Source organism: Ailuropoda melanoleuca, chromosome 4 (genome assembly GCF_002007445.2).
Source record: "Ailuropoda melanoleuca isolate Jingjing chromosome 4, ASM200744v2, whole genome shotgun sequence".
NCBI lineage: Eukaryota > Metazoa > Chordata > Mammalia > Carnivora > Ursidae > Ailuropoda > Ailuropoda melanoleuca.
This window is the reverse complement of record NC_048221.1, coordinates 15,073,101-15,090,274: the sequence shown is the minus strand read 5'-3', so window position 1 is coordinate 15,090,274 and position 17,174 is coordinate 15,073,101. Positions and strand designations below refer to the sequence as shown.

At 52.5% G+C, this 17,174-nt stretch overlaps 1 protein-coding gene across 1 annotated transcript in view; it reads right to left on the bottom strand.

Annotated features, from left to right (window-relative positions):
- LIMD1 (LIM domains containing 1) overlaps positions 1-17,174 on the bottom strand; it is a 67,709-nt gene that overhangs the window by 35,363 nt on the left and 15,172 nt on the right. Inside the window, exon 2 of the mRNA XM_002912827.4 lies at positions 2,374-2,475. Within this exon, the coding sequence (XP_002912873.1) occupies positions 2,374-2,475 (102 nt within the window). The remainder of the gene's footprint in view (positions 1-2,373; positions 2,476-17,174) is intronic.

The window sequence follows — 17,174 nt, the reverse complement described above, 5'->3', positions numbered from 1 at the left end:
ACAGAAGCTGCTCAGACACCTGCCTGTGTCTCCAACTGCTCCCCGCAAGTGCGGGGGAAGCTGTGTGTTTACCCACAACAGGAGTGGTGCAGACCCCTTGGGGAACAGGAATGTGCAGCATGCACTTTCAGCTGGAGTCTCTGTCCCCATTCCTACAGCAGCTCTGTTCTAGGGTCTGGCCTGCTGGCACTGAAGTCCCAGGGAGTGTGGTTCATGGTCTATGTGACAGCACCGGGGCAGGCCGAATTCGAGACAAAGCCGTTTCTTCCTGCTAGGTGAACAGGGAAGGCTTCCTGGAAGAGGCAGCCTTTGAGTTGGACCCTAATGGCTGGACAGAACTTAAATGTATGAAGTGAGTGGGGAGAGCAGATTCTAGGGGGCAGTGTGATCAGAGATAAGGAGGCAGAAAAGAGGGCTCAGTTTGTGACAAATGATAGGAAGCATTTACGACAGAAACCAGAACACAAGGGCCTTAGAAGCTAGACCAAGAAAATCCCCAACCAGCTGTGTTTTCCTTAAGTGTCTGTGTTTGTCATCATTTGAAGATAAATTCAACCCATTATGGAACTGATAGTTTAGTCATGCACAGACGGACTCAGTACCCCCCCCACCCCGAGAAACTTTCTTAGTTCAAGTGGCAATTGCTTGAGATAAAAACCAGCTTCTACTTAGTATTTTCTTTTTCCCTGGAAAACAGCAAATATTGAGAAACAGCTGCAGGAGCCAAAACAGAAAGATAATTTTCTAGAAAGAGGAAGGATCGCCACTCTTGTTCAGTGAAGACTCAGGCAAGACGGTCGAAGATTTCATGTCACTCGTCAAGCTAAGGTGGGAACCATTAAGACGTTACGACCGGGATAGCGCACAGAACCACAGCTACGCAGCCGTCGGAAGGGCTGAGATAAACCTGCTTTTAGTTGAAGCAGCAGCCATCTCCCCAGGGCCACGGTCAGGTGCATCTCCAGCAGGCAGAGTCCGCACTACTGGGGACACGCGTTGTGTGTGTAGACCGTCACCAGGATGCTATGAACTACACGGATAGCATGGCTCAAAGACAAGGAGAAGCCAGGGACCCGAAGAAACCCACCCCCAGACAACGCCAACATGCACCCAAAACGTCAACTCTCAGGCATGTGTTTATGGGAACTCACGGTGAGGACTGAAGGAGGAGGTTTTGAACCCAGGCTAGGAGGCAGCTGCGTGCCCACCTCGTTACCTTTACCCTGGGAACCGGGAGGCTCCCAGCTGTGCCACAAAACAGCTGAGAGCAAATCTCTCCCCCCTCCTTTCTCCAGAGGCGTCTACAATGAAGAGCTGGCACTGATCCGGGTGCTTAGGCCTGACCACACCCCGGAGTCCCCTGAGGAGATATGAACCGTACTCTTGTCCACTCTAGAAATTCCACCCCTAGAGCTTCCGATTCTGCTGGTCGGGGTGGGACTCAGGCATCGCTGGCTCTTAAAATCTCCGAGGGGATTCCAATGAACGGCCAGGACTGAGGGGCCAGATAAGAGGACGCCCCCGAGGGGATTCCAATGAACGGCCAGGACTGAGAAGCACGGGGCCAGATAAGAGGACGCCCTTGTCCCTGACACTCTGGCTCTGCTGTAACGTTTCCCTTGAACTGAAAGCCTCGAGCCCCATCTAGAACTGGAGAACAGCGGCGGGACGTCCCCTAAACAAAGCTCCTGGACATTAATCTTTGGTAGAGATCGTAAGACAAGCTCAATTCCTGACTGGGCCACACTCGGCACACATCCTGCAACGTGTCAGAATCTTCCACCGCGGTTGCCAGCAGTCCAACAAGCAGTTTGCAGGGCTGAGCGTGGGTTCTTTATTTGCTGCTTTAGTCACCGTGCGTGGACGGTGTGCGTGCTCACGCCTCTCTGGTGTGCACACACGGGCATTCAGGCACACACTCGCACTTCATACGCACGGCGCGGCTTCCAAATCAGAGTGGGGTCAGAGCTGTCACAGGGCCCCGCCTCGCACTGGAGTAACTGATGGACGTGGGGCTGGCTGGTCCCACGGTGGGGGAGGTAACTGACCACAGGGCCGATGACGGTGAATCCCCAGGCTTCCCCTACGACCCTCCTGAGCCCTCTGATATGCATTACAAACCTGATGTTATCACCGCTTGCTTTGATCCCACTCAGCTCGTCACCAAGGTCAGCCCCAGGCTATCGCTGGGACTCTGGTCTGTCCCCTTTCTCTGACAGGCCCCGTGCTGGGGCTCTAAAGGACACTTGGACCTGCCCTGCTGGGGAACTGTGGAAGGCCTGGGTCATGTGTTTCCGGGAAGGATGCTCTTCCCCGTCCTCCCTTTCTCGGTCCCCACGTTCCAGGTCCCCGCGACCCTCCACACACACTTACTGCAGGCCGCGCAGGTGAAGCACGCGTCGTGGTAGAGGTTCCCCATGGCCTGGCAGGCCTGGCCGGCCCCAAACACGCCTTTGCTGCACTTCACGCAGGCTCCTGAAAGGCAAGAACATGTCAGTGAGTCAGGGGGGAGACGGTGTAAACCAAGTCATAAAAAGGCCAATGAACGAAGTGAGAGGCCTATCCCTCCCCGTAACCAGCCCATCACCAAATCCTGTGGATTACTCCTTTGAGATCTCTCTCTCTCTCCATCAGCTTCTCAACCGTAGGAAACAGTCACTGGGCTGCCCTTCGGCTCCCCCCGCCTGCCCCGCTGTCCTTCACACTGGCATGATATTCAGAAAATCTCTGCCTTGTCAGCCTACTTCTCAGCCCAAAGCTTTCAAAGCCTCCCACTGCGTATCAGACGACATCCGAAACACTGCACCGTGATTCTAATATGCCAAGCATGTAGGGCGGGCAATTTCAACATTATTTCCTTCAGTTCTCCATGGGAACCAATTGGATCGACTATCCTCACTTTTTGCAAAAGTTATCAGACCCCCAGCCCCAGGTCTGTCAGACCACAAAGCCAGTGCTCTTCTCTGCCCCTCACCTCCAAACAAGCCCCCGGGGACCCCTGTGCTTAGCCTTTGCTCACAGGTTCCCCGGCCGGGCACCCTACACCCACCCTTTGTCCATTCAAGTCCCCAGGCCTCCCTCCCGCTCCACTCTCCAGCTCTGAAGACAACAGGATGAAACAGACGCCCATACAACTCACTTTCCACGTGGCGTGAGTTAGCCTGGTAACTTCTCTGATCAGTTCTCAATTCAGAAAAAGAGGTTTGTTCCACCTGCCCTGCGTGTTCCCAGGAGCGGCTGTAAAGCGTGCTCTGCAAACCACCAAGTTTAGCCTCCGCTACAAACGGCCGATCGGAGGGCTTGCTTTTGAACTAGAACGCCACAGTCTATTGGCTGTGTGACTAGGGCAGATCGTCGGAACTCCCTGCTGTCCGGCGTTTCATCTGTGAGATGGGACGATGGCAGCCCCTCGCAGGGTTACGGGGACAGAGCCCGCCCGGAGTGCTCGGTACAGCACCCTTCACTCGGTAAACACCCCATGAGCAGACATACACATTACGCGGATGCAATGATGCCACTGCATTGGGCAAGAAGGGGCTTCCGCATTGGACAGGCTCCCTAAGAAGCTCCAGCCCTCCTAGGATCGGACCCTGTGAGTAAGCCGGAAGACCCTCTATCTAGACCGACCCAGAATCTCTGTGGCAGTAAACCAGGCTCTGGGCCAGTCCACAGAAAGAAGGCCTTGGGGCCTCCCTTCCAAAGAACTCCTTCATTAGTCTCAAATGAAAAACATCACAATTACATAAATGATGCAGGAGATTAAAAAAAAAAAAATTCAGGGAGTAAATACACCAAAATATAAAGAGTGGTTTCTTGAGGTTATAAAATTATGGTTGGTTTTGCTTCTTTGCATTTTCTCTATTAAAAAAAAAAAAATTCTTCCAAGAGCAGGCGTTACTTTATAGCTGAAAAAAGTCTGGTGTCAAAAAAGTGTCTGAATGTGTTTAAATATGCAACGTTAAGATTTTTGAACACACACACACACAGCTCCCCCAGTGTCCAGCAGGTAACCAGCTTGCGTTCTTGGTCCGCAGGTGCTCAGGGACCCTCTTCTGTCTTGGGTTCCCTGGCATCAGGCTGCTCTCAGGCTGCGAATCTCCAGCCTTCTGCCTGCAGGGTCGGAAGCCCTGTGTTTCAGAGTTCTATCGATTCCAGGTGATGACGGACTGCATCACCGTCAAGGAGGTCCAAGCTAACACCCGGTTCGTGAAATGCACCCACACCAACCACACCAGGCTCGCAGAGAGCGCACTGAGCCAAGGGCCCTCAATTCGCTTCACCAACACTCCCTGGGGAAGCAGGGGAGCCCGTCTGTAGGAAGAGTAGGGTGTCAGCCAGGAAACCTAGCTGTTGTGGGAAATCGTTTATGGAAAGTTCTAGAGAACACAAGTAGTAGTTATTTGCAGTTCTTCTATTTTGGCATTTTATTATGAGGCGTTCAAACAAGCAGAGAGGTCGAGAGATTCATACAGGAGAAACACCCATGTGCCCCCCACCCCCATCCTATAATCGTGAACCTTCTGCAGTCAAACAATCCAACAACCCATCTTCATTTTGAGGCATTTTTAAAGCAAGGTGCAGGCAGCATGATCCCTAAGCACGGCAGCCTCTGAATCATTAAGAGTTCTTTATTTGCTTACAATTATTTTTTTATTTTTTAAAGATTTTCTTTCTTCATTGAGAGAGACAGAAATAGTGAGAGAGAGCATGAGTGGGGAGGAGAGGGAGAAGCACGCCCACCACTGAGCAGGGAGCCCCATACGCGGCTCCATCCCAGGACCCTGGGACCAAGACCTGAGCCAGAGGCAGGCACTTTTTTTTTATATTTTAAAGATTTTACTTATTTAACAGAGAGAGAGACAGCCAGTGAGAGAGGAAACACAAGCAGGGGGAGTGGGAGAGGAAGAAGCAGGCTCCTAGCGGAGGAGCCCGATGTGGGGCTCGATCCCAGGACTCCGGGATCACGCCCTGAGCCGAAGGCAGACGCTTAACGACTGAGCCACCCAGGCTTCCCTACAATTCTTTTTTTCAAGATAAAATCCACAAACGGTGAAATGAACAACCGATAAGTCTACCACCCAATGAGTTTTGACAGATGACCTACGTCATGCAAACCCCGAGCAAGATACAGAGTATTTCCAGCACCTTAGCAAATTCCCCAGTGCCCTTCCCTCCCATCTTCAGCACCTGTGAGCATGAAGAAAAATGCTCTCTCCAAAAACATCGACTCTCGGGCCCTGGCAAGGTATTAATTATACTATTCTGAGATGCACTTCCAGACCACCCATCCTAAGCCCCCTGATTGACCCGACTCTAGATCCCTACGACAAGCAACAAAGGCTGGTTTCTTTAGGCAGCAACTAAAGGACAAAGGAGACCATCCCCAGCCTGGATGGGAGGTGAACTCGCGTCGGAGCAGGGAACGTGGAACCACGCCCAAGGCCACATCACCGCTTCCCTGTCGATCATGGTGGCCTCTTGGCTTAACCTACAGAAGCAATGTTAGCGGCAGAAAGCAGAGGAGCTGGGAGACCCCGCGGTGCGGGCAGCCCTTCCACCCGTCCACAGGGCAGGTGCGGGAAGAGGGCCAGCCTCCCAGACGGGGCACGTTAGAGGAAAGGCGAGATACATCTCCTGAGTCCATGGGATGCTGCCGACTCATGATGAAGACATGGACTCCTCTTGTTTGGGTCTGGGGAATAAAGTCAGACCCCTCTCCTGCTTCTGCTCAGAGAGCCAATGGCAGGATGACAGCGTCACCAAGCGGACAAGGACAAGTGCACGGGCCTCTGGGGCTCCCCACGACTTTATCGCCGCTTGCCAGGCCTTCCTCGCCCCCTGCGGCCGGCACAGCAACGCTGTCCTCTGGTTTCCTCTCCACCTGGGGGCTCTGACCTACTGATTTCTGCCTCCCCCTGCCCTGACTCTGACTGCTGCAGCCACGTCCTCCAGGCTGCTGACCTCCTTTCCTGCCATTCCGACCGTGCAGCTTAGGCACAAAGCGAGGAAGGAAGCCGCTTGTGCTCTATGCCGTCGGTCATGGAGCGAGGAAGAGCCCGTGAGAAGCCAAGTAGGTGGGAAAGTATTTCATCCTTGGGCCTTGCGGTGCATGGATAGAAAAGTACTTCACGGGCAGGAATCAGGTCTAGTCTTCCTCTGGTAGGAAAAAAGGGGAAAAAAGGACATTTCATATTCTAGGGTATGATGTCCCTACCCGACCCCACACTGGGAGTTTCCATCCAGAGAAGGAGCTGCTGCCACCCCTGTCTCAGGCCCAAGTTCTAGAAAGGCGCTGTAATTCGCCAAAGGGCACACGGCTGGTAGGTCTGAGAGACGGAATTCGAGCCCAGGTTCTAACTCAAAGGTCCCGTTATCCCTGTCAGGTTGGCAAATGTGGCGGTTCCTGCCACACTCAGAGGGGGGCCTTCCTCACGTTCAACACACCCCCTGTTTGGGGATTCGGACCCAAGCCCAGCCCTGCCCCAGAGCTCCCACCGACCACCCCGGCCCACCTCCCATTCTGCCCTATCCCCACCTGGGACCCCAACCACGGGGCCTCCCCCACACAGACCCTCATTCAGCCCCTCCTATCCTCCTGGAGGGACATCCACCCTACAGATGCTTCTCAGTCCCTCACTCAGAACCAGGCTCCGTCTAGAGGCTGGCCGTGGGACGGTGAGCAAGGCAACTACCCTCGGGGAACGGTCACCCAAGGACATGGGAAACCAGAATCTGCCACCTCCGAGAGGAGAGCTGACCGATCTCACCTGCGGTCCTGCACTGTGAGCTCACAAAGCGCCCAGGGCTTATGAAATAGTAGGAAACATAGACATGGGTCTCTGTCCCCAGTTCCTTCTAATATTTGGTCTTTGACCCCAGTTCCTGACACAGGGCTCCTAAATCCCTTGGAATTTCCTGGTGACAGGAGCATCCCGGATGGGGGCTGGTCCCTAGGAAGACCAAGCCATGATTCGAAGCTTGGAACTTTCTCCCCACCCCCATCCTTCAGAGAAGACAGAATGGCTGGAAAAGAAGTTAACGATCCATCATGCCAACAGGAAGCTGCCATAAAAATCCCCCAACACGGGGTTCAGGGAGCTCCTGGGCTGGCACACGCACCCACGTGCCAGGAGAGTGGCGTCCCCGTGACTCCACAGGCCATAAGCTCCTGCACTCAGGACCCTCCCAGACCTCGCCCTATGCAGCCCTTCATCCAGCTTCGGCACGTGCTTTATTATAAAATAAACTGATAGACGTGCTTTCCTGAGTTCCGTGAGCTGTCCTCGCGAATGATCGAGCCTGAGGAGGGGACCGTGGGTTCTCTGACTTATAGGCGGTCGGTCAGAAGTGCAGGTGAGCACCTGGACTCGTGATGGCAGCAGACGGGAGGGCCCTTGCAAGGTCTACAGGGGCTGGGCCACCTGCAGGTGCAGACTGGCAGAACTGAATGGGCTCTGGGGACAGCCCGCTGGGGTCGGAGAGGTGGTGCGTGTGGGAAAGCCCCCACGTCAGGTGTCGGCGCGCTGGGAGTGTGAGCGGGAGCCAGTACAGAGAAGAGGCAGATGTGAGTCCTTGCAAGGCAGGACTCGGCCAGGAGAAAAGGCTACTCGAGCCCTCTGCTTTCACGTGGCCCCTTAGCTATAGGATTTTAGAGAAATGTCCAGCAGGGGAAAAGAAGACGTCATCACATGTCACCCTAATCATCTGAGCTCATAAACCAGGAAGAACGTAAGGGAAAGAAGGAATTACACATTTAGAAGAGAAGCCTATGCGTTTCTTCCCACTGCAGCCAGAGCTACTGCCTGGAATCCAACCTCCAAGCCATAGCCAGCGTGATCTCTCGGAAACAGCTTTAAGGAGCTAGAAGTTACATAGAGTGCACATCACATATTGAAAGTGTACAATGTGATAAGCTCCAATGGCTGTAGGCACCTGTGAAGTCATTGCCACAATCAGGGCACTGAACACACCCACCACCCCCAAAGATCCCACCCCCGCATGCCTTTTGCACGCCCACCTCCTCCCATCCCCCCCGGCAACCACTGATCTGCTTTCTGGGATCGCAGATGAGTCTGTATTTTCTAGAGGCCACGTAAACATGTACTTTCTTTTGTCTTGCTTCTTTCCCTCAGCACAATTACTTTCAGGACTTCCATGTTGTTCCACATACAAAGCGTTCATTCCTTTTCATGGCCGAGTAGTGTCCCGTGTGGGGATATTATCACAACTCGGTTATCCGGGGCCGGATGGGTGTCCGAGATGTTTCCAGTGTGGGGCCGAGAAAAATACAGCTGCCTATGTACAAGTGTGTGCACAGAAATGTGCCTCCTTTCTTCTCAGGGAAAGGCCTAGGGGTTGAAAGGCTGGGTCTTAAAACCAGCGTACGTTTAACTTTTTAAGAAGATGCCAGACTGTTTTCCAGAGCAATTCTAACATCGTACAGCGCCACCAGCAGTTTCTCAGACCTCTAATGTCTCCACATCCTTGCCAACACTTGGGATGACAGTCTGTTTAATATCATCTATGCTACTGGGTCCACGGTGGTATCTCCTTGTGATTTTCATTTTCTCTTTTCTAGTGACCAGCGATGTTGTGCCCGAGCAACTTCGCATGGGTCGATTTACCGTCTGTATCTTCTCTAGGGGAAGGTCTGTTCCAATCTTTTGCCCGTTTTCTTCTTTTTGTTGAGCTATGAGAATTACTCTTATTTTTTTAAAGATTATTTATTTTAAAGGGGGGAGGGGCAGAGGAAGAGAGAGCATCTCAAGCAGACTCCACACTGAGCCCGGAGCCCGACGCGGGGTTCGATCCCATGACCCCGAGATCACGACCTGAGCTGAAATCAAGAATCAAGGCTCAGCCGACTGCGCCACCCAGGCGCCCCAAGAATTACGTTTCTAACGGGGATACAAGTCCTTTATCAGATACATGTTTTGTAGAGATTTTGCTGGTCCTATTAACTCCGGCTCGTTCATCTCCCAGACCGTCAGCTGCGTCTGAACCCAGAGTCCCCCGGGCTCTGCCTCAACTTCTCCCTCCCTGTGTCACAGCCCGGACACTCTCTCAAGGCAGCACGCAGCAGCAAACCACAGGGCTCACCTCATTTGCTTCGTGTCTCTCAAGAATCACCATCCTTTGTTGCCTGCTGTCCAGTGTCTTGAAAACCTTTGGTTCGTACACTTGGTCTGGTTTTTGTTTATTGGTGGTTTTTCTGGTTGTCTCAGGAGGGAGGTTAATCCAGGCCTGTGACTCTATCTTTAGAATAGGGGACACAATTTGTATGTGTTTCTTCCTTTAATAACAGTCCCAAAGAACATCATTATCATCATTTTACAGGCGAAGAAACAGACGTTCCAAGATTAAACAGAATGCCCAACGTCGGGCTGATGGGACACCAGGTCCTCTCCAGTCTACATGCTGCATTTATTTATTTATTTTTAACATTTTATTTATTTATTTGACAGAGAGAGAGCGCGAGAGAGAGAGAACAAGCAGGGGGAGTGGGAGAGGGAGAAGCAGACTCCCTGCTGAGGAGGAAGCCCAACGTGGGGGCTCGATCCCAGGACTCTGGGATCATGACCTGAGCCAAAGGCAGACCCTTGACCATCTGAGCCACCCAGGCGCCCCCACACACACTGCATTTACAAGAGGGACTAAGAGAGTAAAGAGAAAAGAAAAGGTCCAAGGGCTCAAAACTTCATGTTTTCACATTTTGGGGCACCAGCAAATCCACAAATAAAGCTCACTGAGGGAAGCAGAGCCCTTTCTTTCTTGGCTACAGCTCTACGGTGGAGACCAAACCCACCCCTCCCTGACCAGAGATGTGGCCTGGGGTCCTGGGCGTGAAGAGACCCCAGCAGCAAGTGTGCCTGTGCCCAGGGCCGCTGCTTCCTGGGATTCCTGCAGGAGCTCGGGGACCAGGATTGGGTGTTTGAAACATCATTAATAATCAATAGATCGGGGTGGAGATTTTTTTTTTAACACGACATTTATCATTTTGGTTGATTTCTTTCTGGCACTTTTGTTCACAGAAATTATTTGTTAGAACCGTTTCAGGGTCGCATTAAAATTGAGCAGAAAGTACGGAGATTTCCTGTGCACTGCCTACCCCCACTATCAGCATGCACTGCCTCCCCCCACTATCAGCATCCCCCACCAGAGGGCTGCATTTGTTCCAACTGATTGACCTACATTGACACGTCAGCATCACCCAGAGGCCGTAATTTACATGAGCTGTTGGACATCCACTGGGTCCGGACAAATGTATGATGACACGTCTCCATCAGTACAGTGTCACACAGAATAGTTTCACTGCCCTAAAAATCCTCTCTGCTCCCCCTGTTCACCCCACCCTCCCGCCCCTGGCAACCGCTAATCTTCTTCCTGTTCCCATAGTTTGGCCTTTTCCAGAAGGTCATGGAAGCGGAATCGGCATCTCTTGCTTGGTAACATGCATTTAAGGTTCCTCCATGACTTTTCAGGGCTTGATCGCGCATTTCTTTTTAACCCCGCTGAAAACTCTTCCACGGTCTGGACGGACCACTGTTTATCTATCCATTCACCTCCGGAAGGACATCTTGGTTGCTTTCAAGCTTGGACAATTATGAATAAAGCTGCTATAAATATCCACGTAGTAGACGTCGGTGTAGACGTGTCTTCAGTTCATCTGGATAAACGCCGTGCAGCAACACCGCTGGGATGTATGGCAGGAGTATGTTCAGTTTTGTAAAACAACAACAACAACAACAACAACACTGTCCCACTGCCTTCCAAAGTGGCCGCCTGGGATTCTTTTAAAAATCATAATATTCCCACAGGAAAGGGCAAGGACTAGGGACAGTTTCCTGTTTTAAATGATGTACGACAGGGGGCCGAGGGCCACCAAGGATTGTCCAAGTGCTTTGTCCACCTGTCTTTCGTGGCTTGTGGCCCAGGGAGGGCTACCCGTTTAGGTCTTCTCTTATCTAACAAAAAAATCAGCTTGCTGCGGGCGGAGGGCTGGCTTGCTGCTCTGGTGGCCCCGAAGACAGAAGGAGGTACCGGCCAGCCCTGGATGCATCCAAAAGGCAGAGTCGGGGGAGGGGAGGGCAACACGGTTGGGGAAAAGGTAAGAAAGCCTGAGGCACGTGCACAGCGGGGATGATGAATGCGATAGCAAGGAGCCAGCTGGGCTGGACGCAGGGCAACTCCCGAGGGGCCCCCTGGGACACGGAAGGCGACAGGAAGAGCAGTTCTGAAGCAAGAGGTGTGTGTGGTGCTGGAGAGGGAGGACAGGGGAACACAGACAGACAGACGGCCGTCTTGCACCTAAGGCAGCAGGCCGGATTCACAAGGGCCACAGGGTTTGCAGGAGGGGGCCGGGTTTCCTGCTGGGAGGGGCTCCAAGACAGTGAGGACCCCTGTGGCTTACGCCTCCTGGGGCGCCTCCTGGGGCGGCTTCCAGGCAGAACTTCCTGGAAGACAGAGTCCCTACCTTAACCCTTGATGGGCCTCCCTCCAGGTTGACCTGCTGTCATCTGGGAGGCTGGGGGGGGGGCGGGGGGGGGGCGGTGGAGGGGGGGGGACACATGGCCTTGGGCACTGGTCCAGAGCTTTCCATACAGTCTTCCAGGTGCTAAGAAGAAAGACTGGGTACCAAGGAGGAACACCACTAACCGTGATGCATGGTCATGTCCTGAAGAAGCCTAAAGCAGTAAGGCGGGCCTTACCAAAGGAGCTTTTCAATCCGCCGGAAGTGAACAAAAGTGTTACTATCCTGGAAGGCGACATGTGATGACTACTGCTCTTACCATGGCGCTGCCTTGGCTCCATGTTAAGGGCCCCGGTGACAGACAGCTCAGCCCCCCTCCGTGCACACCAGTGGTTCGCAAAGTGCTTAAAGCGGGAGAAATTTTTCTCAAAAAAAAAAAAAAAAATCAGTGGAACCTGAAATCCATAGCACAGACGAAAGGGAAAGCACTCTGGCCTGCGTGGGGACAGGGCTGGCTCTCACTCCCCCCCCACCACAGTTCCAGGAAAACTATTCGAGAACCAATAACACAGCATAACTGACCGAATGCAGACACCGCCCAGGCTGGGCAGCGCGTTCCACGTGAAATAAGTTACCCCAAATTGGGATTACATGGTCTCCCGTGCACCCAGAGCCAAAAAATGACTTTGGGTGAGGGCCACGGCCCCTTCCCGATGACAAACAGGGAGGCCAGGAAAGCAGCCTCGCGTGAGGCTTGGCAACAGGATTCCTGCCTCCTTCCCTCCTTCCCACGGCCGGCTGGGCAGCGGACCCCACAGCCCTCCTTCCTTTGGCTGAACGCACGACGTCCAGAGACTCTGGTTCCAGTCTGGGGGCACGGCCAGTGCACCTCAGATGGTTCTAAGGGGGGGGGGGCAGCCAAGGTCGAGCACCGTGGACATAGATAACAAAACCAACGTCCTCGGGGCGCCTGGGTGGCGCAGTCGTTAAGCGTCTGCCTTCGGCTCAGGGCATGATCCCAGCGTCCCGGGATCGAGCCCCACATCAGGCTCCTCCGCTATAAGCCTGCTTCTTCCTCTCCCACTCCCCCTGCTTGTGTTCCCTCTCTTGCTGGCTGTCTCTATCTCTGTCAAATAAAGAAATAAAATCTTTAAAAACAAAACAAAACAAAACAAAACAAAACAAAACAAAACCAACGTCCTCCTGCCTGGCACCCCGGGGCCTTCCCTGCCTCTGCCCTCTCTCCCACGCACCTGAAGTTCCAGGGTCAAGGGGGAGAAACTCTCCCCAAGCCACAAAGGAAGTATTTAAGGCCATTCTGGACAACGGGGTCGTTACGCCAGCCTGCTTTCTTCACTCTGAACGCCACTCAAAACCAACGATGGCTTTGCTTCATCACGGTGGGGAAGGAAGCTTCCATCACAATTTCCTAATCCCTGCAGGCTAGAGCTTGCCTCTCCTTGCCTGCCAGGCCACCCAGGGTTTGAGCCGGCCCCAGGGCACTCCCATTGTCAGGCCTCAATCCTTCCCTGCCCTCGCAAAGTTCAAGGTGCGCCCTAAGCAGGCCCTGTACCCGCAGCCCGGCTCTGACAGCTGCTGGGGCACCCTGCCCTGCGCCTCTAGGTTCACCCTCCTCCGTCCTTCCCCCACTGCTGGCCTCCACCCCCCACTGTCGGCACCTTTCCCAGATCTGATCAGCCCAGGAAACAATGCTCCCCTTTGCCAGGAGCCACATGTAACATGGGATGCCACGTGTCACTGGCCCACCAGCAAAGACAGGAAACAATGACAGCGTCACTGAGTGTAAGCCTAAATGTGGACAAGCTTTCCGGATGGCAGTGTGCCACCATGTAGCAAAAGCCTTAAAAAAACCTTCACACCACCTGACCCAGTCATTTAATGGGATTTTTCCTAAGCAAAAAAAATCAAAGATGCGGCCCAAAATGGGTGTGCACAGAGGCGCTGAGTAAATTAGCAGCTGCCTAGGACTGGGGGAAGGGAGCAGGGAGCATCTGCCAATGGGGGAGCCCTCACTCTTGGGGGGTGATAAAGACGTTCTAAAATCAGGGGCGCCTGGGTGGCTCAGTGGGTGAAGCGTCTGCCTTTGGCTCAGGCCCAGATCTCAGGGTCCTGGGATCGAGCCCCGCAATCGGGCTCCCTGCTCAGCAGCAAATCTGCTTCTCCCTCTGCCTCTGCACTCTCTCTTGCTCTCTCAAATAAATAAATAAAATCTTTAAATAAATAAATTAATGAAATAAAATCAGACACGGGGGATGGCTATGGCTGCAGAGCGCTGACGCTACCTAAACCCACGAAATTGTATACTTTGAAAGGGTGGGCTATGGTGTGTGAATTATATCTCAACAGAGCTGGCATAAAAAACAAGAACGCTCACGAAAATATTATTAGAACACTGAAGTCCGCAAAACAGAAAGCAAGATAGACACCCACACGCAGGGGGAAAGCTAAATAAATACTATACAGCTTCAAAAAAATCATATGCTGGGGCGCCTGGGTGGCTCAGTCGTTTAGCGACTACCTTCGGCTCAGGGCGTGATCCCGGCGTCGAGCCCCACATCAGGCTCCTCCGCTGGGAGCCTGCTTCTTCCTCTCCCACTCCCCCTGCCTGTGTTCCCTCTCTCGCTGGCTGTCTCTCTGTCACATAAATAAGTAAAATCTTTAAAAAAAAAAAATATATATATATATATTTATACGTGAAGATATGCTAAGAAGGAGGACTTTATGGATGATTTTTATTTTATCTCTTAAACTTTCCTGCATTTTTTCAAATATTCTACGATGAAGAGGTATTGCCTGCATATTCAGAAAGAGTGGTAGGTTGTTTTTTCTTTTTTTAAGATTTAAAGAATATTTAAAATTTAATGTATAGTCACCACATCGTGCACCGGCTCCAAAATTCTCGGTCTCTGAGGCCTCCAGGAGAAGTTCAAAGTCCTCGGAGCACCCCGTGGTCTCAGCACCAGCAGCCACACGCACCCAGCCGCCTCCAGGCTCATGCACCTTTCGGGGTCTTACGTGACTTCAGACACATAAAACGGCTATGAAAGTAGTACAAAGACTTGCGATTTACCCTTTAACCAGATCTCCCAAATGTTAACTTAGTCTTGTATGATTAGAGTACAATTACCAAATTCAGAAACTTAACTCTGGTCTTATACATAGATGTGTGTGTGTGCGTACATATATGGATATATGTATATACACTAATCTACAGACTTTATTCAAATTCTACGGATTTTACCAAGTGTCCCACTGATGTCCTCTTACCTGGACCGGGATCCCATCCCACACCCCAACCACGGACAACAGAGCAGGCTGAGCTCAGGACACACACTGTATTCAGAAGGGATGTTGAGGCACAGAGGGGCTCTGACCTAAGTGATTCCAGAGCAGCGAGACGCCCCCACCTCGGACCACAGCCCAAAGCCGCAGCCACCGCCAACCGTGTGGAACCGGAAAGGAACCAGAAAGAAAATCCTTTTTTTTTTTTTTTAAGGAAACAATAAAATCCTGGACTTTTCTCAGGACAAACAAGGCTGATTTTAGAGATGCTTTAAACATGCTTTCACCAAGGAGGGGACAAAGGGTGTGACGGAGAAGGAAAAGAAGACCAGGCTGATGGAAGCTTCCAGCTCGGGGAGGGGGGATGTCTGTGTTCTCCGGTTTCTAAATGGAGTCCGCGCTCCTTCTCTTCTGCCCACTGCCCCAGGGAGTCAGGAGCAGGGGACTCTGGGCTGGGGAGAGTCTCCCTTTTCCTTTCCGTGCCAGCTCCGAGGGTCACCACCACCCGCAGTCTCCCCCTTGGAACAAACACAGAGTCTGGAAGCGCGCTCTGCTCAGTTCTGCGGCGAACCCACAGAACTTGGACAAGGGACCTTGGACAAGGGACTTTGTCGCTCTGTGCCCTACTTTCTCCATCTCCGAACCAGGAAGGAATAATGGGCTTTCTGCAAGCTGCCAGAAGCATGAGATGGTGTTGGAACAGCACTCCCTCTATAACCAGCCCTAAGCCTCACATGGGGTCAATGTGGGGAGACCGGGTGGGAGTCCCGTCACAAAGCAGGGGCTTTTCCCATCAGTGGGCTGCTTGCCCGAGAGGCTAACGCAGGGCAAATCATGAATTCCCCTTTCTGAGAAAGGACAAAAGCACTGCTTTTGAAGACCGTCTCATTTTGAACCTGTGGAGTAGGCCGGCCCTCTGCAGTGTAGACACAGACATGATTTCCTTGTGAGCGAGGAGTGGGAAGAAGGGCATGGAAGGTTCTCTCTGGGCCCAGGAGTGACAGGACCTGGTTTGGTTTTCACGGGACCCACCAGGCAGCTGACTGGGTCAGATCGGAAGGAAGCCTGCTTGCTGGCCAGACAGAAGACAGACGTGTCCCACCAGGAGCACAGACGTGTCCCACCAGGAGCGACCTACACTCTGGCTGCCCCGGAGAGGGAGCTCCCTCCCACCCTCCCACCGCTGGTTCCCCAGAGGAATGAAGAGGGGCTTGTCAGGAGGGTCTGGAGGAGAGCTTCCTGGGGCCCCCAGCTCTCCGTTCTGATTCTATAAGGACCGCCTAAAATTAGGCTCTGATCAAGCTGGTGGGGTGACACGAAGCCTCCAGGCGAGGACCAGAAACCAAATGGAAGCAGCATTTCCAACAAGCAACTGAAGGGGAAAAGGCTGCACTGGCTGCCTTCTGAGCTCCGGTTCTGTGACATCCCGAGGGGCCCTCCACCAGTACAGTTCTCGCCAAAGACTTGATTCTCCCACAAAGTTCACGTTCGTTCACTCAGATGCTTAAAAATGATTTAGGACGCCTGGGTGGCTCAGTCGGTTAAGCATCTGCCTTCAGCTCAGGTCATGATTCTGGGGTCCTGGGATCGAGTCCCGCATTGGGCTCTCTGCCTGGCAGGGAGCCTGCTTCTTCCTCTCCCTCTGCCCCTCTCCTAGTTCGTTCTCCCTCTCTTGCTCTCTCAAATAAATAAATAATAATCTTTTAAAAAATGAAATATCTATGTGCAAGAACAAAACCCTATCTTAACAGTGACTATCCCTAGTCTGACTGATGGGTCCCTTTTATCATTATTTTTGTTCGTTCAGCATTTCTGACTTTCCCACAGTTAGTTGTGCTGAAGTTTTTAGAAATGGCAAAAACCACAGAAGTGTTTTGTGTTCGTGAAAGCCGATGGGGGAAAAAAATCAAACCCTTGTGAGAGTACAGTGACTACCAAGAAAAGGGATGAAAATCGCTTGTGAAGACACTATTTCAACAGAAGAAACTGGAAGGGTGTCAGCCAAGTGACAGCAGCTCAGAGAGGAGCTGGTTTAGAAAGTCACCCGTGGAGCAGAGCCCAGGGAAACCGGTGACCCAGCTGGTCAAGAACCAAGCGAGGGCTCTCACACAGGGCCTGGGGGTGTTACAGGGCACAGCCCCTTCGGAAAGCTTTTTGGCACCTGTCAAAATGCTAAACACACTCTTACCATATGACCCAGCAATTCCACTACTGGGTAGTTACCCGGGAGAAGTGGGGAAAGCATATCCCACACAAATGACCACAGCAGACTTACTATTCAGCCCCTGAGTGAAAGAACCCACACGTTCCTCCACAGGGAAATGGGAAAACAAACTACACACTCACAGAATGGAATACTACATGGCAATAAAAAAGGACAAAACTGTAACACACACAACAA